The sequence below is a fragment of the Opisthorchis viverrini genome (genome assembly GCF_000715545.1).
Source record: "Opisthorchis viverrini unplaced genomic scaffold opera_v5_582, whole genome shotgun sequence".
Classification (NCBI taxonomy): domain Eukaryota; kingdom Metazoa; phylum Platyhelminthes; class Trematoda; order Opisthorchiida; family Opisthorchiidae; genus Opisthorchis; species Opisthorchis viverrini.
The window spans coordinates 45349-71691 of record NW_008752247.1 but is presented as its reverse complement, the minus strand read 5'-3'; the positions used below and the strand labels follow the sequence as shown (position 1 = coordinate 71691).

Genomic DNA, 26343 nt, shown 5'->3' with positions numbered 1-26343 from the left:
CACCCAATCCTAACTACATACTGCAAATTTTCCGGTCGATTTACTATACACTCTCACCAATGATTGCAGTTGGTATTCGGTGAAGTTTCTTCAACCGGAAATCTATTTCAAGGAGACTTGTTATTGGAAAACCAGAAACAATCGAAATTATGATTGAAGACAATCGTCAGTTAGCAAGTATGGAGACAACTAAACTGTATGGGGTCAATATTGGGTTAGAGCTTGAACAATCAGGGAAAATACATTCAGGACGCGAACAATTGCGCTTGGTGACGACAGTGGGAGGGCCAAGCTTCTAAATATTCGGTTTCCGTACGGTTCCCTTTGACCGTTCGTGGAAGCGGTAGAACGACCGCTTCTAATTAGCTTGTCAGGTCAAAGTACCAAGGTTCTTGTTTGAGAGAATATAGCTAATTTCCATCTGGAAATTTGCAGCGTGTAACTTTGGTGAGCAGCCTGCACACAGCCACCTGGTTGTCGGTTCGGCGGCAGTCCATCGGTTGTTACGTTCCACGAACAGATTAACTGACGGGCAGCGAGTGGACCCACCACAGCGGCCAATAATTCCACCGATGGTCAAAGGTTGATTTAAACGTTCCGCCTCTAAAAGGATCAACCTAGTAGCGGAACGTTGTGTTACAAATCGCAAACTCCGTAGGCTCTTTAAAACAGATTTATCCAAACCACTGTAATATGTCCATTTTTTTAAGGTCAACATGATGCAAAAGCCGCGTCCGCCCTACACATGATCAGTCAAGGTATCAGCTGTTTCGGTCCATGGGGAGTGAGCACATACTCACATGATTCGCTGTGCCAAACGGCTACCTAACACTTTGAAAACCACTGGCATTCTCTAGAAACTCCTTGTGAACTGCCAGCCGAGATAACAAGGTATGTGCGGAAGATTTCATATATTAACCTAGTCCAGAGTGTTTTCGCGGTTTGTACATTTATTCTCCAAGGAAGCAACATTCAGAAGCGCGTGTATTTCCAGGAATTTAGGTGGGAAACTGGGATAAATAAGAATTCGTAATGAACGAATAAGTGAATGAAAGAAATAACAAGAAATGAGACAGTGGGTTAAGGAGTCGGGGCAATGGCTTGGTAGATCCCCATGTGCAGCCATTCTATAGAGGTTTTCAAGCAACAGATGAAAGATATTTTACCTCACACAGCTGGAATCGTCAATCCAGGAATATGACCAACTGCCACAGCAAAAACATTGATTATACGGAATGGCTAATTTGGTAATCGTGCAGTTGTCAAATGGATCCAGTGCAGTTGTCTAAGCTTAAATAAGCGAACATATTACTGACGTACAACTCAAAGCGTAATCGGATCTTGCAGACACTGGATAGTGTTATTTTAAAAGCGCCATTCTGCAAACTTTTCCGAAGATCATAGACCCTCATTAAATTCTAGCCCACAGAAGATACCTCTAATTCAGTCAACCCACTGTACACAATAAATTCTGAACACCCACGACATTAAAGTGCCGTTCTGGAGTTCTGTCACCCAATCTCCCGTCTTCCAACGAGAGTAGAAAAACCGCCCATAATCTGTTGTCTAATAAAATGGTCATAGTCTCCGTCGGACCTTCAACAACATCTAGTTGGAAAGACGCGTTGTTGAAGAACACCATCATACTGGTGAACCATCCAACTGTTGCTGTTGCGAGACACCAATGCCCAATACCAGCGGACAACTTGCAACGATGCAGTCAAGCTGATTGCCGTCTCCTACATGTAACGCCAATAACAGCGGCGATGGTCAACTGACATACGAAGAACTCCAGTGATGTCGGTTCCTGCGAATTGACCCAAAAGTCGAGAAATCTCCTCAGCTGATCATTCACTACATTTCAGAAATTTAGATCGGCGCTTCACCGTAATTCAAGAGTCCTTGTGACAAAGAGTAAATGATTCTTTAAAACAGAGCGTTCCCTCACGTTTTCTTGAACATTTCTGGATATCCACTGACTATGACGCAATAGTAAATGAAGCAGTTTCCGAACTTCTGTAATGAAATTCACATTCCAATTGAAGTGGAGCGGAAGACTCCTCAGTAAAAGACGTCATTACACAACAACAGTACGAGTATAGATTCTTATTGATTTGGTGTGTGTTGATCCTCGAACTCTGCCCATGGCGTATTGTAAGGTCATGTTTCTCAAGGTATTTCTCGAACTGCTTTGCAGTGTCCCTTCACATTTTTCAGTGAATAACCATGAATGTCCGAAAAGAAGCATGAGAAATCCCATTTTTTGGAGACGATATCAGATAGCTTGTAAATGTTTAGTCGGCGTTTGCTACTAAATAAATTTCTAATGCCCTTCAAGGGCGGGACAACGAGTACCGATACAATTCAACCATTGGACCTCATTTCAGGATTTTCATTACTTAGTTAACCGAACTACTCGCCAGATCGTCCTGCATGGATTCAGCGTGATTTGAAGCGGCGAGTGATGGATGCGACCAAAATACATGCCATTTGGCAGTTGCTTTGTCGCAACTATTGATATCAAGCATTAGGCCATTTCCCGGCATAGCTTTATACAGGGGCCTACAGAGGAATGATTTAGGTCTCATATGTAATGCACAAGTTTGTTATTCCTACATGCTGTTCTCAGGCTAGAACGAATCAAGCTTGAAGAGTCTCCAGATTCATTACCTGCGGATTTGTCGATCGCCTGACATGTCAGTGAAATGTGATTCACCTCAAGATTATGTTTATAAAATATAGGATCATACACTATTTTGCTTTGAGTGTGGCCGATTCGCCAGAACTATTAAACTCAAATGTGCATACGTTGATCCACGTTATTCGGAAACCGACATCGCCAACCGTGCGTGTATTATTTTGCGGTACATTAAGTGGAACCACCATCACCACCCTGGTAAAATGCACGAGAATTCCTAGGACTTTGATGGTCTTTAAGCCACCATCATATGGAAGAAACGCTCCTAGACTCCGCAGTACCGTGGCCTCATGTGACCTGGTGAACAAACCAGGTCTCAGAAATCTCAACAAAGACCAATGTCCTGGAAACGACATTCGGTTTTACGCCAATCAGACTCTTTTCGGAAGCCCGCGAAACGCTAGGCAATATGACTCAATAATAATTCCATTCTAATATCCTATTCTATTCGATGGTATGATCAAGTAGTGTGTATTCGAAATAATCATATGGAATGCCATTTTGATTAAATTCCCCGGCGCACTGTTGCATGGGCTACTGTGGGAAAATTGAAGAAAAAATTACACCTATTAAAAGAAAGCTCAAGCCGAGTGTTTCTTGCTTCCTGCCAACTTTTATCATTCTCAGCCAACAGAGCTTCTAAACACATGCAGGTTTCGGTTCAGAAGGCCTCTCAAAGTTCAGCTGAGATGCTATTATATTTCGAGTCCATCAATAATGCCACAAATTTCAGCAACACGGTCCATATTCTCACCGATGTTCCACAACGAGCAAATATCAAATCATCCAATCGGAAACCCTTTGGGTAGGTGTCCTAGAACAAGCAGCCGCGGCTCCTGCACCATCAGAGGCGCGCCAATAGAAGCGACCCCAAACCCATTGAGCGATCGGTTGAGCAACCGCGATAGGATCTCAAATCCTCATCTCGGAAAACCAGAAACCAGTTCAGCGAGTGATCATGCTGTACAGCTGTTCAGAGCGTAAATGTTAAACATTGACAGCAAAATTGAAGAATAATTTCGTAGCCTCTTAGGCTATGTTGATCGAGTTTTACCGTGGATATTGCAGCCGACGACATTGGGAAGCGAACGGATCCCTCAGATATTAACAATGGGCCTAAGTGGACGTCAGCATCACCGGGATGAGGAAAGTGAGAATACCGCGTTTATGAGAAAAAAGGAAAGAAGGCTTCTGCAGTAGACTTTTTCGCTTACGAATCCTGTGGTTTACAGCAGACCAGGCAACCGGGTTGATGGCAACATTAGCGGGCGATGAGACATGAGATTATTTGTAAGTGTGCGATCCAAACTTGAAATTGGCCTGTGATACTACCAGTGTAAGGAGGAAATTCCTTCGCCACGTGGTCCTCTACTGGCAAACACCAATTAAGCAGCTACAATCTAATGGACTGGAAGGTAACCATCTCGATTGCTCACAGTTTTGAAGAAACTGAACATTGTCAATAGTCATGCTCAACTTGCAAGTCTATTCGTTGGATAACATGCGGACACCGTAAATACATTCCACAAGTTCCGTAGTAGAAGTCACCTTCTATTTGACGTGGTACAGGGCTTCAAGAAGCCTACAGATTACTCGTATACCACATTGAAACTTGACTCACCTGATCGTCTCCTACAAATTGATAAACCAAATGCGACGAAAGTGTACTGACAATACGTTTATACATAACACATTTACGACGAATTAAACTGTTTCGTTTTCTTGGGTAAACGCCTGTCAAACTGCGTTCCCAAGTGGGGTGGATCGCTAACTAGTGGTATCACTGATCAGTTAGACGTGGCTAAGCTGTTCATCGTTAGGATAAATTTCGGGGTGTAGCGGGATGGAGTCCCTCCTGAGAAACATGAAATGCACTATAAAACAGTTGTATAGGAAAACTCGACTTTTCGACAGCACTCGGCCTCAGCGCCAGGCTGTCGCCGATTTCCATTCTCGTCGGAGCAGCCATATATCTGAATAGTTAGCTGACGTGTTCAAATTCAAGTTACTAATTAAAACAATCACACGAGGGTATGTAACAATCGAATGTTTGGTCTAGGATAGGCCGTCAAAATGCAGTTTGGAGAACTGAGGTTTCACTACTTATCGATGATTCTGGACATCTGCCTGCCTTCTTTAGCCTCTATGGCCCACTCTGCCTGTTATCCTTAATTCACTGTCACTTGTTTTCTCATTCTGACGAACGTTCAACACGCGTATCACGTCATGTGTGCAAACAAAGTTGCAGACGAAAATACAATTAGCTTCGCATACGGTGTGTCGCATAAGATGTGCAAAATTCGTACTTTCCTTTCATGACTTTCAGTAATTTAAGTCCCACAGAACTCTGATGCAATCAGCACAATCAATACCAGACCAAACGTCGCCCATTAAATTATATCATCGCTGGTAGATAGAGAAGTCTAACTACCTTTAATTTGTCGGTTTTCTGAAATTAATGACATCGATATCTAGATGTGGTTTGAGCAATTCAGCGGCCTGATGATGTGGAACAGTCTAGTAGTCTTAACTTTGTTTTCAAACAGCCAAGTGCTCGGGCAATAGAAGAAAACTTCGTAAGATGTGAAAGGTTGGTTTCTACTTGGAAATTGTAACAATCCTCAGGTATTTATTGCCAAAATGAATTGCATCTAAGGGCACTACTGGTGGTGTTTGTCTGTATATATACCTGAGGCAATTAAATTTTCACACAGTTTTTTAATGTTCCGTGTTGTCTAATCTACCGGAATCGTTGCATTGCATCTATACAAAATTTCTGCATTCCAAATCATTAGTTAACACTTGAAAGCGCGACACAGGGCGCACTCGTAATCAAGAAATATATGCAGAACAAACTCGGTTACCAAAGTCAAACAAAATTTGCGGGCTTTTTATTTCTTTCTATCCGGTCTACACGTTGATCTCTCACAAAAATCGCATTGCCACCTCGCCTTTGTTTATTTCATAGATCCGTTTAAAGGCAAAGTCTCTCATGATTACGAGTACGGCCATTGGCTACGTGGAAACGTAAGTCCAGTGCGCAGCATTTACCAACCTATGAAATCGCACCTTTTGCGAACTCGACTGACAAAATAGGATATACACACATAAAAATAATAATAATAATTCTTCAACAAATGGGTTTTACTTATTAAAAGTGGCGTCATAGAATTAACTGATGCGGACCGAAAGATTTCAGATCATAGTGTGATAGAGGCCCGCAAGTGGAAGATATCCTGCACTACCCGCGGAGATGCTTCAAGCCAGGAACAACTACGTGTTTGCTGTAGCTGATGGACGATGTTAGTGAATCGTGCCAGTGAACCAACCAGAGCGCCGGTTATTTGTCTCGGAGGGTGCCATGACACTCCCATGCCATGTGAATTTTCTGAATACTTTCCGAATTCTCAACTTTCTCATAGATGGAGACAAGCTCACAAGGATAGTGCCAGGAATCAGGGTTAGATCACTTTGGGAATGGAGTTTTTGCTTCCGCCATGACTTCTACCCAATTGCAACCAATTGCCACATGGTGACTCCATATATTCATCAATAGACCTCACTTCAAGAGACGCAACGCGGACTAACAGAGAAACAAACTACTGGCATGCATCGCCATCAGTATTATCACCGTTACATCGGAATAGATGTAACCATCACTCATTAGTGCTGCTGTGTTTTTGCGCTTTCAAAAACGCCAAAGCTTGGTGTAAAAATGCAGCATTTCAACTTGTGATCCACTCAACAAGCTCTTCAAATCCAGGGGTCCTAGTAAGAATGGAGAAAACGAACGACAAGAAAATATTAGAACCATGAAATTTAGCTTATACACATATTTTAGGTAGCCTAAGTGTTTCAGTAAACGCCTAGAGTGGCTATACGAACATATTGTGAATGAAGAAATTGTACAACTATTTTGGCTGAAATTTACTGGCCTTCCCCGGAAAGCCGTTAATTTTATTATTCCGAAGTACGGAAGGACTATGTTTAATGTCGATTTCACCAACGTGCTCGCATCATAGGATCCACAAAGCAGCAGTTGTGCTATTTGAACTGCTAACGTTCCCTCAGCAAAGTTAGTTGGACTTACGCTGCCGAAATTAACATTGTCGTTTAGAATTGGTGGCAGTTCGTACTTGTTACTGAGTGGTGAAGAAAATCTGTGTTGGAACTTGGCTTCCTGAATCGCCTCCGTGATATGTCACAAGGCACGATTACTTCAGAATGCCCCTTAGGGTGTACCAAAACACTATTTTGGGACTACTTTCACAAAGCTTATTCAATTTTCTGCTTGTTTTATTCTTGGTAAGGCCAAGATATCGCCATATTCCACAAAAGTCTCCCAACAACTCTTTAGGCCAGCGGACAACTGATTTGTTGAATGTTACGTTCGGGTTGATTGTCACGTCGCGGCGTTTTCTTCGCCTAACTGAAACCTGCCATGTTGTCGTTAGATCCAAGGAGGCATTCAATTGTAAATCTCGAGGCCAGATAAATATTTGATGAACTGTGTAATTTCTTCCAATAGGAGAATGTGCAATGTTGAACATGCTGCTTCAGTTCGCTCGTTCCGGATTCAGAAATAAGAGATGAACTCATGCGACTCGGAAGGATATTTATTGAACACTTCATAATTATGTTTGATCAAGAACGGGAGCAAATGAGATTCCGGCCAGAGTCTGTTAAGGACATTTTAAGATGCTAACATTATAACTACACTGAATGCTTTGTTCTGTGGATGGCAAATCGTCATAACGCGTGATAAACTATTTCTAACCTGGGTAACTAAAATGGTCCAAATGCTTAATAATTAGGAGTCCGTATCAGATCAGCCACGGAGGAAAATTCATTGTCTTATGCAAACCTGGAGCCTGTCACTTAGAAACGGCCAGTTTAATATGTGTGCTTCGGGGAATAAGTTGTTCATTATTCAAATTCTCGCATGACGAGGCACCTCATTTCCTCAAGCTGAATCTTTATGCAGTCAAGAAAGCAAATCTGGAAACCGATTTCGTTGTTTGCCATTCAAGTTAAATTTCATAGTTTTTGAGGTGGCAAGATGGTGCAAGCGATTACAGCGCAAATATAATGACTGCTGGTTCCACCCGACCTCTCAACTTCTCCTGTCTAGGCTTCGGCAAACTGGCACTATTCCAGCCCTCGTGCAACCTTCGGGTGGCATGACAGCTAGGCACCGGAAGGGCGCTACAGCTAAATGATTATAGTTTCAGATTATTTTTGTAACTAGCTTTTTTGCAATCAGTCTAGACGCGACCAGTCAGCATACAGTCCACGAGTTTGCTCCCACGCCCCTGTTAGATCTGTCAGCACCCCATTCTGAGAAGCAGCTGGTAGAAAAAACTGCGGTGCTGCAAAATTTGGCCTTCCACTACTTAACTCATGGCCAGTCATGGATAAATCTGTCAGGTTATTCATCTTGGAGAAAATGGAACTCCAAAAAAATGAACCAGAAAATCACGAGTCACCAGCCATACGCACGTTAGTTCATGGCAGAGCGCGTCAAGTCAATTCTCGCTCAACGCTTACATTTCACTATCGCGGTAGTCACCTCAAGACTGATATTTCAGTCTTCCTCTGTATTTAGTCATCCTCAAGTTGAAGTTTTAAGCCTTTTGCACCCTTCCATCGATATTATTTTGTTTAGGGAACATATTTCCTGTAAGAGTAGTTTTCCAGGTGATCCCAAACCGTTAAATATATTTGCATGGGCAAGATTCATTATCCTGTCATCGCAGCCGTTTTCATCAGCTCTAGATTATTCGCTTTGAGCGGGCTATATTGGCCTATAATAATACCGATTTCACATTTGTTTGTCTGCTCCCTTACGCGTTTTTTTGTGCCTTGGCATTTGTTTTTTCTACAGTGCATGTAATTGTCCAACGAGAGCTTTTAATTGGAGGCGACGTCATGTTATACGGTGTCCAAATCCGCGTAAGATTGCTTCCTTGGTTATCAGGTGCTTTAGTATTTTGTAGCGTCTGAGGAATCATGTACTATCCCGTGACAGTCATGTTATACGGCGCCACTAAAAAAATCAAGGTCATAAGTAGTACGTGATTGTAGAAAGCGGTGGAGACTTCAAGCGTTGAACGTGAAAACGTAGGACTCATGTCCTCGCGGTGCATCACTTGAACCCTGCGCAAGCGTCCTGGAAAGCTCATATAGCTTGTGAGCCCAATGCCTCCCGAGGTGAGTATACGAAACACTGGATTCTTGAGATGGCAAGCTGAGCTGCATTTGGTGCATAGGTGGGTCGCTCAGTGCTGATAGCGTGAAAAGTTACAGCGCTTTCGTTAGTTCTAAGAGCGACGGTCCTGACAGCATTTTTCACCAAACTTTGTTGAATCGTATGCTGCCCAATCAAAACATTCAATCGTGACCAACAAGTAATATGGATACTGTTTATGAGTCAAAAGAGGAACGGAGCAAAAACGTCTATACTTTAATTGAAGTGTAAATGGATTAACCTGTTTTTGATGTGTCAACTTGGAAACGCGAAGACATGTAGAAAAGCACGTCATAAAGCCCTAATTGGCGTTGATTTTAAAACCGCCTGGCTACTTTAACCGATATTATGTGTTTTTGACTGTTGACAACAAAAAAATGCGCACCATTAGGACATTTGCCCCCATTTTCATACCTGGGCAAGTGGTGATGAAACGTTTGCAATCAAATTGTTCAGCTCAGCGAACAATCCAACAACCATCTATCTTGCCTGATCCTCCAAAGAAAAATTGTCCTATCTGGGTCGTGAAAATCTTGCTAGTTTGTAATGCCGGATTTTTGAGCGATAACGAAAAGTAAGCTCAAGAGTCATCCACCAAAATGTTGGTGTTAATGATGAACCAGATCGAAAGTATCCAAGTGACGTTCGTTACTCTGTCCGAACAGCCCAACGAGAATTGGCAAACCATACTTTCTGGCTCTTTTATCGCAAGTTCCCATCAAAGTGGCAGATGCAGGTTGAGACAATGCATATCGAAAAATTTAGGCAACCAGTTCAAGCCGTGACGGCAGACCGTACGTGAGTTTGCTCTGGTTACCGATAAAACCGGGATTTAAGGCTAACGCATATTATGTAGCCATTCACAGCGGGCCTCCACAGTCATTCTGTTTACGAGTTAGCGAACGTCCCTTCAGGTGCATCATGCGTTTCGCGGTAGATTCTCGGAAGAAAAAAACATTTTAGCTTCAGGCGTCAGGTTGTCTCTCCTCGTACCCTATTCTCACTGATTTGGCGAGTGTTACATCTTTTTTCAAGAGTTCATCCACGTTAACACAAAACCATACGGCCAAATTTGTGACTTCCACGAAATAAGCTTCGGGCACTCCCCATCCTCACTGCCCGTATTCCTGTATCTCATTTAACCTGGAACCGGGGAGTAGTAGAGACCCACTCGCATCTTGAAGAGGGAAGTCGCCCAGCGAGTTTGCTGATTTCTGACTCTCGTTAGAACGGAAATTATATTTGGTCTGATTACTGTATTTGAAACAATGACAGAATAGTTTGTGATCATTCAAGATTCATTTACAGTGTCTTGTGTTCACCTAATAAAACACACGTGGAGACCGAATGAAATGCACAGTCCATAAGAAGAAAAATAAGTTGGAATTGAAAATTCAAACCTACATAACTTGTTTCATGAATTCATGGTAAGCGAAGAGTTGGAAATTTGGGATAATTAAGGGGCTTTATGTGAAAGCCGCGGAAAGCGTTATTATGTCTGTCACATCACACCTGTTCTGCTATGAAAACAACGTGAGTACGGTGGCTTGGCCGAGTGTTGATCATCCAACAGCGATCGGCAAGGGATGTTCCATCGTTTTAGATCATTCAAGATATGAAACACGTCCAGTGTCTCGAAATGGTAAACGCGCACCATGGCATCCTAAAAGGACCTTGTCAGCGTCCAACCTGATGTTCTTGGTGATTCCATTCTCTATATCCATGGTTTACGAGTGTAATTCAGGCGAGCCAAATAGGCGAGTCAACTTCATCATCAACCTCTGAGCACAAAAGCCGAGTTGTCTTGGGTATGCTATGTACTACGTATGTCCGAGGGTCGTTTGCCTCGTGGAACCCTCATCAATTAGTCGCGTGTCAGATGGAGGTGACCCAACGCTGGTTAGTGAATAACTTATCATCAAAACTTGAACGGGCAGCCGAAAAACCATCGATTGCGTGGATGAAAGCCTTCAAATGCAGCGAAAAACGTGGCAGATTTAAGTCATTGATTTGACTGGGTCGTTGCTGCGGACGTGCTTCTCTCATGACATCTTTCCATCTTTTGTTCATGAAATTGGAAACACTGTGTTTTGGTTTGCTGGTATATAGAAAAGACTGTACTGGTGGATGGAAAGAAGCTGCGGAAACTACACGGCTACGAAACGGTGTCTCATTATAAATCCAGGTCTTGTTCACATGCCACGACGTTTTCGACGAACAATGAGATGGGTTGTTGTGATGAAAGCGGTGCGTGCCCCGCTGAAACACCGACTAAATAGGTTTTAGTCTGGTGACTTCAAGTATAGAAACTGGCAAAGACAGGTCTCTAGGAGCTAGTCTTGATAGGATGAAGTGGTTGGAATAGCGCCGAGAATTTTAGGCGCAATCAACGTTTATGGCTTAGACCAGACAGAACTTTCTATTCTTTAGGAACTATCGGCTTTTACTTGGAACACCCCAATTTTTCTCACAACGTTGTAACTTCAATCTATTGATTTTCCATTTATTTACTGGGCTGAATCAACTGCATGTTAATTCATGTAAATTTTTCATTGATAGGCTTGAATTGGGTTTTGTTCCTCAATGTCGTATTGCGCGAATAACCCAAGAGATCAGCTGGACAGATGACCAGGAACCAATGCGATAACATTACACCTACGTAGTCAACTACAAACATGTTCAACTTTGTGACTCAAAAAAGCCAATCAGTTTTCTCCTATTTGTCTTATTCAGTTACTCAGCCAGGTTTCAACCTATGAGATTACAAAACCCCCTCTCTCGCAAGCCGTTTTGTGAAGCATGCATCAAAATATGGAGGTATCATTTTACCCTGAAACAACAGGTCTGTTTGATGCTAACACTTCATGAGAACCGTCAACCTTACATGTCGGTTTGTAGCTCAAAGCTCCTACTATTAGTAGGTCCCTTCGTTTCTGTATTCTGTAAACACTGCTGAAATAGACAAATCACGAACAATCACGTTTATTTGTTTGTCACAACCCCGGGTATAGAATATCAAAAAAAACGGAAATAATGTCACGAAGTGTATCGTAGAATTTTCTTGTGGAGCAAATATTTGGTCATGACGTTCTATGCAGCTGAGCCGGATTCAATGCCCTTATGTGAATGTGGCACCATGGCTTTCTCGAATGTAAATCGGAGGTAGTAGCATTGTTTCGTCGGAAGAATGGAAAAAAATGGCAAACCCAGTTCAGATGTTTTAAACTTTCCGTAGGCACATGTGATATACAAGCCCATGTTTAATTTGTCCCGGTAGTTTGATCGTGGTAACGCCTGTATTGTGTAGAGGAAGCCAGAAATGAAAGTGCTTTGTCTGAGAGGTACAAGTATGTTTACACGGCAGCTAAAACTGCCTTGCTCGGTGCGAAATTATTTTCAAGATACAGAAATCTATATAATTGTATTTTGCCAAAGAGGTTCGCATGTATTGCGGACAATCACACAAAAGGAGTTGGCGAAGATAATAAAAAAATAAAAATGAATAAAAAATCAAAAAATAAGTAGATACAGAAGCCTTCAGAAATGATAGTTTAGGATTTTTCACAATTCTCTCTCAGTTAATCAAAACGATACATTGAGAGTTCGCCAAAGATTCAAGTCATCGACATTGCTTAGACCGCGGGATCAACCTAGACTTACAAGCGTCATTCGCGACAGTTCAATGGAACATTTGAACCACTATGCCAGATGAATATGTCTTTGTTTGAATAACCCTTATCTGATAACTGTTTACTTTCTCCATATTGAACATGCTGCCCCTAAAAATCCACAAATCACACAATTGCGAATAAGAGTTTGAACATGTTTCGGTGCAGAGGTGATCCTGTAAGGGTAAAGTCGATAGCGAATGCAATCAGGACTTCACTTCACACAGCAGAGTCCTGTGAAGGAATTCTCGGTTGCATTGTGGGAAACTAGTTCAAAACCCTAGTATGTTTATCGTATGCGCAGGTTTTAAATTGTGAGTTGAGACTGACGTATGATCATCAGTTGTCTTCTCAGCCAAGTAAACCGAGCCGATAGGACTTCAAACGGAACATCAGATACTGCAGCGAAACTAACCGTCTGTGTATTTCTTCAACGCATTCTCAGACAAACATTGAGTATTGCTAACGTTTGTCGCAACAAAATATTGATTGCTTTGTACAAGCTACGAACTGCGTAATCTCTAGGTCGTTGTATAATCAATATACATGACAAAATTAACAATTTTGTTGTACAGTGGCTCAAATAACTAGAATTTGTCAGATGTCAAGATCAGCTTCCTGTACAATTTTTTTCCTCTTTTTGTTGACAAAGCACCAGTTGGCAAAAACAGTCTAGAGAGCGCGTTTTCATAAGTGATGAAACTGTAGCAAATTGCTGGTGGGCGCCCAAAACAAGGCGGCAAAGATACGTAAATTATTTGTCAAACTGCTGGCAAATGATATAAACTCGATCCGAAATGTATGTTTCAGGTTCACAAGAAAATTTTCTGTAAGAGAATCGTGCAGACTCGAGGCTTACGCGTCTTTCCGGTTTAACAAGTAACCAAGGAGGAACTCAATCGGACTTTTGAGCAGAACAGATTGACTATTAGCGTGTTGATATTGTTCACGTTTAAGAGGGAGGCCCGTATTTGCCATGATTACAATCCATGCAAGGCGGGGCGACATTGTTTTAGTCGTCACTTTGGCAACACCACACCAGCAGTAATGTGTGGTGGTTACATCTATTCCGGTGTAACGGTGATAATACTGATGGCGATGCATGCCAGTATTTTGTTTCCCTGTTAGTCCGCTTTGCGTCTCTTGAGAATTGAGGTCTACTGATGAATATATGGAGTCGCTCTGTAACCCTTGGTTGCAGTTCGGTAGCAGTCAATGAATGTCCAGAATATTTCGGGAAGAATCATTCTAAGAGAAAATGGATATTTGGTTTCGTAATAAAGACGCGTATGAGGGTTTTGCTCTCCTTCAAAGGCCGACGGGCCACTGAAAATGCGGGTGGTTTCATGTCGGAAGCAAAAACTCCATTCCCAAAGTGATCTAACCCTGAGAGGCTTCCTGGCACTATCCTTGTGAGCTTGTCTCCATCTATGAGAAAGTTGAGAATTCGGAAAGTATTCAGAAAATTCACATGGGATAATAGTGTCATGGCACCCTCCGAGACAAATAACCGGCGCTCTGGTTGGTTCACTGGCACGATTCACTAACATCGTCCATCAGCTACAGCAAACACGTAGTTGTTCCTGGCTTGAAGCATCTCCGCGGGTAGTGCAGGATATCTTCCACTTGCGGGCCTCTATCACACTATGATCTGAAATCTTTCGGTCCGCATCACTTAATTCTATGACGCCACTTTTAGTAAGTAAAACCCATTTGTTGAAGAATTATTATTATTATTTTTATGTGTGTATATCCTATTTTGTCAGTCGAGTTCGCAAAAGGTGCGATTTCATAGACTGGTAAATGCTGCGCACTGGACTTACGTTTCCACGTAGCCAATGGCCGTACTCGTAATCATGAGAGACTTTGCCTTTAAACGGATCTATGAAATAAACAAAGGCGAGGTGGCAATGCGATTTTTGTGAGAGATCAACGTGTAGACCGGATAGAAAGAAATAAAAAGCCCACAAATTTTGTTTGACTTTGGTAACCGAGTTTGTTCTGCATATATTTCTTGATTACGAGTGCGCCCTGTGTCGCGCTTTCAAGTGTTAACTAATGATTTGGAATGCAGAAATTTTGTATAGATGCAATGCAACGATTCCGGTAGATTAGACAACACGGAACATTAAAAAACTGTGTGAAAATTTAATTGCCTCAGGTATATATACAGACAAACACCACCAGTAGTGCCCTTAGATGCAATTCATTTTGGCAATAAATACCTGAGGATTGTTGCAATTTCCAAGTAGAAACCAACCTTTCACATCTTACGAAGTTTTCTTCTATTGCCCGAGCACTTGGCTGTTTGAAAACAAAGTTAAGACTACTAGACTGTTCCACATCATCAGGCCGCTGAATTGCTCAAACCACATCTAGATATCGATGTCATTAATTTCAGAAAACCGACAAATTAAAGGTAGTTAGACTTCTCTATCTACCAGCGATGATATAATTTAATGGGCGACGTTTGGTCTGGTATTGATTGTGCTGATTGCATCAGAGTTCTGTGGGACTTAAATTACTGAAAGTCATGAAAGGAAAGTACAAATTTTGCACATCTTATGCGACACACCGTATGCGAAGCTAATTGTATTTTCGTCTGCAACTTTGTTTGCACACATGACGTGATACGCGTGTTGAACGTTCGTCAGAATGAGAAAACAAGTGACAGTGAATTAAGGATAACAGGCAGAGTGGGCCATAGAGGCTAAAGAAGGCAGGCAGATGTCCAGAATCATCGATAAGTAGTGAAACCTCAGTTCTCCAAACTGCATTTTGACGGCCTATCCTAGACCAAACATTCGATTGTTACATACCCTCGTGTGATTGTTTTAATTAGTAACTTGAATTTGAACACGTCAGCTAACTATTCAGATATATGGCTGCTCCGACGAGAATGGAAATCGGCGACAGCCTGGCGCGGAGGCCGAGTGCTGTCGAAAAGTCGAGTTTTCCTATACAACTGTTTTATAGTGCATTTCATGTTTCTCAGGAGGGACTCCATCCCGCTACACCCCGAAATTTATCCTAACGATGAACAGCTTAGCCACGTCTAACTGATCAGTGATACCACTAGTTAGCGATCCACCCCACTTGGGAACGCAGTTTGACAGGCGTTTACCCAAGAAAACGAAACAGTTTAATTCGTCGTAAATGTGTTATGTATAAACGTATTGTCAGTACACTTTCGTCGCATTTGGTTTATCAATTTGTAGGAAACCATCAGGTGAGTCAAGTTTCAATGTGGTATACGAGTAATCTGTAGGCTTCTTGAAGCCCTGTACCACGTCAAATAGAAGGTGACTTCTACTACGGAACTTGTGGAATGTATTTACGGTGTCCGCATGTTATCCAACGAATAGACTTGCAAGTTGAGCATGACTCTTGACAATGTTCAGTTTCTTCAAAACTGTGAGCAATCGAGATGGTTACCTTCCAGTCCATTAGATTGTAGCTGCTTAATTGGTGTTTGCCAGTAGAGGACCACGTGGCGAAGGAATTTCCTCCTTACACTGGTAGTATCACAGGCCAATTTCAAGTTTGGATCGCACACTTACAAATAATCTCATGTCTCATCGCCCGCTAATGTTGCCATCAACCCGGTTGCCTGGTCTGCTGTAAACCACAGGATTCGTAAGCGAAAAAGTCTACTGCAGAAGCCTTCTTTCCTTTTTTCTCATAAACGCGGTATTCTCACTTTCCTCATCCCGGTGATGCTGACGTCCACTTAGGCCCATTGTTAATATCTGAGGGATCCGTTCGCTTCCCAATGTCGTCGGCTGCAATATCCACGGTAAAACTCGATCAACATAGCCTAAGAGGCTACGAAATTATTCTTCAATTTTGCTGTCAATGTTTAACATTTACGCTCTGAACAGCCGTACAGCATGATCACTCGCTGAACTGGTTTCTGGTTTTCCGAGATGAGGATTTGAGATCCTATCGCGGTTGCTCAACCGATCGCTCAATGGGTTTGGGGTTGCTTCTATTGGCGCGCCTCTGTTGGTGCAGATTGATTGGGTTTTAAAGCAGTCAGCAAGCCAATCCTTGAGATTTCTTATGACTGACCGACTCGATCGTGGCTGGCTTTTAAGTCTTATGTTGCTGTTTTTTGGTTGGTGGGAATGACTAAACTGTACGATAGATTGGTTAAGGGGGACAATTTTGCTGCATTTCGAAATCGGATATTTCACTCTCAGTCTGGGACATCTTGATGGAAAGTTCTTCTTGGTTTGGGAATGAGGGTTTGATGTGGTAAATTGGATCTAACTCGACTTGGATTTTCTACTCCTATAACCAGACCATTCCGCTGATAGCCGCACACGGCCTTGTGTCATCTCGGCTGATCTAAAGCCGGTCTCCACACGCTTGCCTTGGGGTGGGGTCGCTTCTATTTGCGCGCCTCTGATGGTTCAGATTGATTGGGTTTTAAAGCAGTCAGCGAGCCAATTCTTGAGATTTCTTATGACTGACCGACTCGATCGTGGCTGGCTTTTAAGTCTTATGTTGCTGTTTTTTGGTTGGTGGGAATGACTAAACTGTACGATAGATTGGTTATGGGGAGAATTTTGCTGCATTTCGAAATCGGATATTTCACTCTCAGTCTGGGACAACTTGATGGAAAGTTCTTCTTGGTTTGGGAATGAGGGTTTGGAGTGGTAAATTGGATCTAACTCGACTTGGATTTTCTACTCCTAGAACCAGACCATTCCGCTGATAGCCGCACACGGCCTTGTGTCATCTCGGCTGATCTTAGACAGGATTCCACACGTTTGCAAGTTCTATTCACGCTATTCTATGTACGCTGGGATGCTTGGCGATTTCCACCTCCTCGGCCACCAGTAGCCGTGATGTGAATATTAAACCCCGTTTCAGGATGTCCACATTTTCCAAATGTTCCCTAATCCAGTGTCTAGTGCACACAGTCATTGCCAAATTGCTGACTGTCGCCTGGTATTCATTTACGTTTCCCGGTGGTTGGTTAATAGAACGTAACAGAACGCGTATGCTCACGGATTTTGATGTGCAATTCCCCGGATGTCTGCAAACCTATATAAAACTTCTTACAGTCATCACATTGCATTTTGTATACACAGTTCCTAGCCCTATCAACCATAAGCTGATTCTACAACTGCACAAACACCCAGCGTAATGTCTCTCCTTTTTGGCAAGGCGCACCATTTGGACCTGTTAGGAAAGTCAGCTTTGACTTCTTTGAGCAAATCGGGTAAAGCAACTGAGTTCCAATTTACACTGGACTGCCGGCTATATAATTGAGAAGATAAGTTGGTATTACCCTCAAACGTTTACGATGATGACAGCGGCCAATTTCATGACCGATTCTGGCTTTAACGATTATGATGACTCAAATATAAAGTACATCCCCATACAAGCTCTTATTCAACCACATTGGTCCAATGAGAATTGAGAAAAACGCCGGTTTCACTACTGAATGCGTTCAGTAGCCCGGCTTTTGACAGTTAAATTTGACAAATCACCTTCTCATCAGCACCTCAGCGTCATAAAAAGGCTCACCGATAAGAAGCGAAACGGGAAGAAGAGCACTGCGCACCTCTGACCTTGAATCCCGGCTTTTGGAAAGGCCATAGATAGATACTCATCGTTGTCTGTCTGTGCTGGACTAACCGAATTTCTCAACTCGGCTCCTCTGGCTTTCCTGATGTTTTTCCATAATGCGATTTTCGGGTGGATTCCGGGTCTTATCAGATTGTGGGCATCATAGAATACGTTCCAGTAATCCGGGCTAGCTTACACCTGATTTATTTAGTGTTCCTCCGCCCTGAATGTAAGACAAGTGGTCTTACTTGTCGAAGACAGAGATTGTATTCTCTAGAACACTTAAGCATACACACAGGACATTTTTTGCAGTCATCTTTCTGGATTTGCCATTCCGCTGTAAGCCTGTGGGCAACCAGCAGCATTACCAGGGTAGGCGAAAGAGCCACTTGGTTCGCCTTGTTTTTGACAAGTTCACTTAGTTCACATAGCCATGAAAATTAAATTGCTTATTAAAACACGTCGATCAAATTCACTTCCGGAGGTCCGCAAACCAAACAGACTATCTTGTTCATGTCAAAATTTCGAAATCTCAAGTCCATTTTCAATAAAGCGAGTAACACTTTTGGCGCATTAATACTACTTCCAGCAGGTATGGCTTTTACCTCTTTAGCATCACTTTGTGATCAAAACAGAATAAAAGGCAATGTTGCTACGCGCACCCCGAGTAGGAAAATTACGAATAAAGGTTGCAGAAAGAGATAAAATTCCGGGTCGACCATCTGCTGCCGAATACCTGCAAACCTATATAAAACTTCTTACAGTCATCACATTGCATTTTGTATACACAGTTCCTAGCCCTATCAACCATAAGCTGATTCTACAACTGCACAAACACCCAGCGTAATGTCTCTCCTTTTTGGCAAGGCGCACCATTTGGACCTGTTAGGAAAGTCAGCTTTGACTTCTTTGAGCAAATCGGGTAAAGCAACTGAGTTCCAATTTACACTGGACTGCCGGCTATATAATTGAGAAGATAAGTTGGTATTACCCTCAAACGTTTACGATGATGACAGCGGCCAATTTCATGACCGATTCTGGCTTTAACGATTATGATGACTCAAATATAAAGTACATCCCCATACAAGCTCTTATCAACCACATTGGTCCAATGAGAATTGAGAAAAACGCCGGTTTCACTACTGAATGCGTTCAGTAGCCCGGCTTTTGACAGTTAAATTTGACAAATCACCTTCTCATCAGCACCTCAGCGTCATAAAAAGGCTCACCGATAAGAAGCGAAACGGGAAGAAGAGCACTGCGCACCTTTGACCTTGAATCCCGGCTTTTGGAAAGGCCATAGATAGATACTCATCGTTGTCTGTCTGTGCTGGACTAACCGAATTTCTCAACTCGGCTCCTCTGGCTTTCCTGATGTTTTTCCATAATGCGATTTTCGGGTGGATTTCGGGTCTTATCAGATTGTGGGCATCATAGAATACGTTCCAATAATGCGGGCTAGCTTACACCTGATTTATTTAGTGTTCCTCCGCCCTGAATGTAAGACAAGTGGTCTTACTTGTCGAAGACAGAGATTGTATTCTCTAGAACACTTAAGCATACACACAGGACATTTTTTGCAGTCATCTTTCTGGATTTGCCATTCCGCTGTAAGCCTGTGGGCAACCAGCAGCATTACCAGGGTAGGCGAAAGAGCCACTTGGTTCGCCTTGTTTTTGACAAGTTCACTTAGTTCACATAGCCGTGAAAATTAAATTGCTTATTAAAACACGTCGATCAAATTCACTTCCGGAGGTCCGCAAACCAAACAGACTATCTTGTTCATGTCAAAATTTCGAAATCTCAAGTCCATTTTCAATAAAGCGAGTAACACTTTTGGCGCATTAATACTACTTCCAGCAGGTATGGCTTTTACCTCTTTAGCATCACTTTGTGATCAAAACAGAATAAAAGGCAATGTTACTACGCGCACCCCGAGTAGGAAAATTACGAATAAAGGTTGCAGAAAGAGATAAAATTCCGGGTCGACCATCTGCTGCCGAATACACATTTTCACTATGACTTTTAATACAAATGACTTTTAATACAAAGAACCGTACTGATGTCCCATTGGACCAAAGTGTTCAGTAACGGTAATGATGAAGCCAGCCACTACGTTGCACCATTTAGTAGACTCAGTTTGCTGCCCAGTAATGTGTGAAACGCATGGGCGCTCGAAGGAATAATACACATTTGTCCTAGAAAACACCGTAAATTACTCATGTGCCCACATTGTTGATGTAAGTTTGCGCAAATGATCAGTCATTGAACAAAGTGATCGTAATGGCCCAACATATCTTGCTTTGGTTAAACTTTGTACCACAACCTAATAGATTTCTTGTGGGCAGCTTTTTCGCACCATCGCCATACATGACTAATGCAAAGTTCAGTTCACACAAGACGCACAGTATAAAATTCCAGGCATATGAACTTTCAAGGAAACCTGATCATGAACATCTCCACCTTGCTCGATCTGACTCCGGCTATTTACCCAACTGCCCAAGGTCACTCATGGCACCAATGGTTTTTCCAGTTGTACTTCATGTATTCCAACTGAGTCTTTGGATTAGTCGGACCTCATGCACACTGTTCCTTACAGGTTGCGAAAAAAAACTATTATTATTATTTCATCGAATACTTCCCAATGTTTATGACCTTATCCTCATTTCGCGCAATCTCACTACCCAGAAATCCCCAAGGGATGCCCCATCCTGACTGTAAACATATGATCATGCAGGACGGTATGCCACCCAAAAGTTGGGAATAATCAATATCATTGTTATTATTATTATTAATATCATTACACTTCGCACGCAACTCAAGATGCGGATAATAAATAATCGGATAATTTCATTACATGTTCGAAGCAAAAACATGACAAGTTCGGCTAGGAAAATGCAAAATGGTCAAATTGTTGTTTGATAACTGTTGATTTTGTTTGACATACAACTCATAATTCCGCTGAATTATTCGGATTCGTGTAGACCGATGGGTTTCTTAATTTTGATTTTCCTCGCATACATTTATTTTCTTGTTTACATGGATCACGCTATCCTCTAGTTACACATTCCTAGCAATTTAATTTCTGATGAAATATCTCAACTGTTGATCAATTACAGCAAGACTCCTACTTTACAAACGTCTGAAACGAAGGCCAGGGGCACACACTGTGATGAGCCCTAAGAATAGCAACAGAGGTCGTGGTCTGTCGAAGGGAGTTCAGCAAAATCTTCCGTAGTGTACTGAGTATATATTTATTTTCAGTCGGAATACTTTCATATGATCGCAACGAGAATATCTCGGCGTAACCTTAGCTTTAAAAGTCGTAGAATGGTGAATTAACCTGTTTTAATCCGACCTGTCTTGGCAAGCGTTTCTTAATACTGCTGCAGCAGAATGCACTCAGATGATTCTGCATTTCGTGTTAACGGAGAGTTCCCATTGTCGTATTGTACAACCATCCAATTCTGCATCGTGGATATTGTTTCTAAATACACGGGTAAAGGAAATGGTTTTCTGAGTGGTACAGATGTTAGTTTCACAAGATTGTTCCTAAAGATGTTTTATTCTTATCCGAAACCCTAAAGTGCGTGTGGTGGTTGAACGATATCCGGACGGCTGGCTGACTGTATGGACAAAAATCAGCACGTTTGAGGATTCCATGGAAAACATGCGACCAAAAGCAAACTCACAACGAGCCAGCATCGTTTCCTTTTCGATTCACGTTGTAGTCTAACCATATCGACAACACGAGGCCTTGTACTATCATTCGGTAAGCTAATCGGGCGGCGAGATTCCAAATACGGACAGCGAAAAGGTAGCAGCTTTTTTTAGAAAATTATGGGGTTTATGAGCATTGCAAAATCTGCGCTCAAAAGTATCATGGACTGAAATATTTCACCTATATCACCTGAGGCCTTAGCGAAGCCGCACCATTCCTCAATGAACATACCTCTTTCAATATGCTTTCTTGCTAAAGCTCAACATTGGCAAGCGTGATGTTTACTCCATAGAACATTTGGACCCCCGTGAGTTTTTGATTGACATACGACCTATTGGATTTGGACACAGCAACATTGACTCTTACTTACGTCTGTTAGTCAACCCGATTATTAGTCGAGGCTAGAATAATAAGTGCGATATTTGAAGTTCGCTTGCCGTAGACGATTAAGGCACGCTAACAAACCTAGTCGAATAATCTATTGACGTTACCCACGAAGGAACTGGAATCCACCAGAATACCCTATCCCACAACCGGTTCACACGAATGCCACGTGAAACTAAAAGAAATAGTATGAGATGAGTAATGCACAACCTATGGGTTTTCCACATATCGTTCTTTCGTAGCTCCAAGGTGACGAAATTCATCCATGTTCCAGAAAATTTAAAGTAAGACCACCACATTTTCTTTACTCTGGCTCAGATGCAAAAATACAATCTGGAATCGTCACCAATGTTCAATGAAAATGTTTAGAGGCTAGATTAAAATAATCTGACGTAAGGCCTTTCTGAGAAAAAATTCCGCACACCAAAGTGCCATCACCCCCATCAATCCACAAGTAAATTTTCGTAAGCTGGCCAACCCTAGTAGTATTTTAAATCAGCATTTCGGATTTAGCCTTGCACTGGGATATGCAACTAAACCATTCAGCACTAAATTGTTTCGAATCCTTCCACCGCACTTGCAACTAAACAATTCAGCACTAAATTGTTTCCAATCCTTCCACGGCCAGCGTAAAACACGTCTCCATCAATTTCACTAACCATTGTTATGCGCTTTCAGAGAACATCCTTACCATACCGAAATGGGCACATAGTCCGTTCGCCGGACCTAACAAATCGACCCGCTGATACACTACAAAACCGCTGACAAGTAAGAAATATACCCAATGATTATTCCTTGACGAATCCCAAGAGTATGACAGCGATGTTCTTGACACAGCTCCAGAAGCTCAGAACAGCTTAATGGCATAAAGTCCTCTAACTAGTTAGACACAGGTGTTTACTTTGGCCAAGCATTTCACTTTAAATTTGGTGACTTCTTCTCCCCCATTCGAAGACCACAGTAAGGTTCACCAAATACTCATCCCAAAACCTTCTATCATCATCATAAACTATACCGTACAATGAAAACTCAACTGTGAATCAACTGTATGGATTTTAATGTCATGGTCTCATTTAAGTTGCTACGCAATGAAAGTTTCCAGGCGACCAAAAAGGTCTTGTAATTTAGTAGCTGCTTCATCACCTTTGTTGCATTTGTACGCACGTTTTGAGGAAATGTTGAAATCATCAGAATTGTGTCGGAAACATGGTGACATTTGTGAAGATAGACTGCAAGCAACTTTTGGTTCATCCCACGCATTTTAGAAGCAAATTGTGCTCTTCAAGGGCCTTGCCGGTACTTAATCGAGCGGCGAGACAGCGGCTGATGTCCGACCAGTTCATCGCAGGTGTGCAGCTGATGCTTCGTGTCCAGTTACCGTTTGCGAGAGCAACACTTTGTTATCGAGATAGACGGGACTGGGGAGATATGCTTGCTTGATGCAGGAGGTGATATATCTTTGAGGTGGAGAGGGAACCATGACGAGTGCAGACGGTGGGCGCTAGCCTTGTGTGTAGTTGCTGGATATCGAGTGAAATTTGACGGATTGTCAGTGTAATCGGTATGATGTTTAAATGAACTGACTGTAATTCTAGCAGTAGCTGTCCCTATGTTTGGGGAGATTTTCGATTTCCTACAGCACCCCCGGTAGTTTTCTGGTTTTGACTGGCAATCCGGATACAGCCAACTGCCTATAAAGGCTAAGGATCGGGAGAAAACGGCATTCCAAATTGAGGACACCCAATATCATTTAGGACGAATGCTATTCCGTTTATCTTGGGCATTCACATTCCGATGCATGATGTTACGTAACGAAGGGCTTCAGTAGTGTTGCTGTGTACGGACATGACATCGTTATGTACAGCAATTTGGAACCAGAGCAGGCAGTTCGCTTGAAGGCTGTATTGGAGCAGATCCGAGGGGGCTTGTCAGCGGATAAAAGAAACCAGGACACGCATTGCTCGTGGTTCGATGACACTTCTGTGACATGATTTGGGTCTCGGAGATGTAAGTTCAATGCGCGACAAATTGACAAACATCGAGGATTGTGTTGTCCCTATATCAGTGCGGTCTCTACACCAGTTTCCTGGATAAGCGGTATACTATACCCGGTTGGTTAAGGATTTCAACATGGCTTTCTTGGGAAATTGGGAAATTTGAATACACCAGTGAAGCACATGAGAATTTCGAGCATGTCAAAGCGCGGGTGTTAGATTGGCAACTGAGCCTCAACCTCCACCTGGCAGGAGAGATGTTCACATTTGCAACGGACCGCGATGATTTAAGTATGCGCACAATAATCAAGCAGGGAAATGAAGTTTTCGAATATGTCAGTCGTGTCCCGAACGATGATAAACGAGAGTATTCGACTACTGAGTTAGGTGGGGGTCATACCTGCTTGGACAGAAATCTCATGCCGAAATCGATCACAAACCACTGTAGTGGAACTTGGTCACTATAGATCGAGACGTACAATTTACTTCGGCAGATTGCCTGCGGTCCCGAGATGAGAAGGGAAGCCATTGATCATGTGGTGTCTTGTAAGCGGGGTCAGCTGATGAGTGGGGAAGCGACAAGGGCAACACATTCAGACATGAAACCCACACTCGCCTCAAAAACCGCTGAGTTATGGTCCGTTGACTTCATGGGCCTATTTAATCATCAGCAGATATAAGTGTATCGTGATAACGGGAGAACACCCGGTCGTTTGCGGTCTCCATCGTGAAAAGTAACCGTGCGTCTACCATCAGTGGAATGGTACTGTATCAAATCGTGACCATCCATGGGGTGCCAAGAACTCCCCTAACCGATGAAGAGCCTTGCTAGTAAATCAGATAGGTTAGGCATTGCCTCCAGAATCTGTTGCCAGCTCATGGTGCTTCAATACAAGCATGCACCCGCTCATGCGGATGTATGGTCGAGATCCACACATTCATCAGAAAATTAAGTTGTGGATTGCTGCTTGCTAGTCTCAGTAGCAGCCGGAAGCAGAAAGTCGGAAAGCTCGAGAAAACTTGACTGCAGTTCAGGAAAAGACTAGGTAAAAGCGGCATAGAGAAAATTCTACCATTTCACGTAAGCACGAAGGTCAAGTAAACGAACCATCAGAATCTGGTGAAGAATGGGCTGGGGTCGCGGAAACTCGTAAATACTTGGTAAGATTTGCTGGTCCTCACCGACTGCTGAGGAATCGTCCATAAAATACAAGACGGTCGGAAAAAGGAAAGGAGTAAATGGAACCCAACTTTGTAAATTACATGGCACTTTCGAAGAGCTGACAAATAAACCACCTGCTAGAGCCCAACTAACGGAGGTAGAAGAAAGTCGCTGACATGTGAGCGAACTTTCAAGTAGGAATTTGTGTAACTGAGGTTATCACTGATGAGTTAGGGGAGTAATATTTCTCCACAAACCCGCCTCGCGTATATTGAAACGTGAGCTCCATTACTCTGTAGCATTATTACTTTGTGGCGTTTGTTAAGATCTTATTGTCATTAAACGGTAATCCAGGGAAATTCAGGAACACGCGTTCGAGAAGGGCACGGATATTTAGCTTTTATAATTATGATGCATATATGAGTATTGCCTCTATGTCCACTGGTCTGCAAAAATTCATTTGTCATTCTCTAATAAACAACTCCGCAGCAAAGGCCGTATTTCTTCCACCAGTAGTAGCACTTCTTAGTTAAAACATATTCTACAAGAACATGGATTATTCCACCCGGCGGTCCGCCCTCCCCACATTTAGTAGGCTCTCAATCAGACTACAGGTTTTAGTACGTCATATTTATCGGATCGTCCTGAATTTATTTAAGGTTTTCGGCTGATTTTCGGGAACCCCTTGGCCAATTGCTCTTACCATGATAAAAATGTCTTTATTAAGGAAAGAAGTCCATAGACCCCGTAGATGTAAATCATGAATAAACTTTGGGTGCAGATGATTTTGTATTTGGGTGCATCACGTGATATATGTGTTTAATTTTCTCTTCGTTCTTGACTGTAAACGCTACAGAAACTCGATACAATCAGCACAATTGATGCCAGG

General features: G+C 42.5%; 1 protein-coding gene across 1 annotated transcript in view; it reads right to left on the bottom strand.

Moving 5' to 3' along the window:
- Positions 1-17401: 17401 nt before the first annotated feature.
- The window catches only part of T265_11793 (hypothetical protein), a gene marked incomplete at both ends in the record, with an annotated part of 29635 nt that continues 20693 nt past the window's right edge, over positions 17402-26343 (bottom strand). Inside the window, one exon of the mRNA XM_009178555.1 lies at positions 17402-17657. Coding sequence (XP_009176819.1) covers positions 17402-17657 — 256 coding nt within the window. The remainder of the gene's footprint in view (positions 17658-26343) is intronic.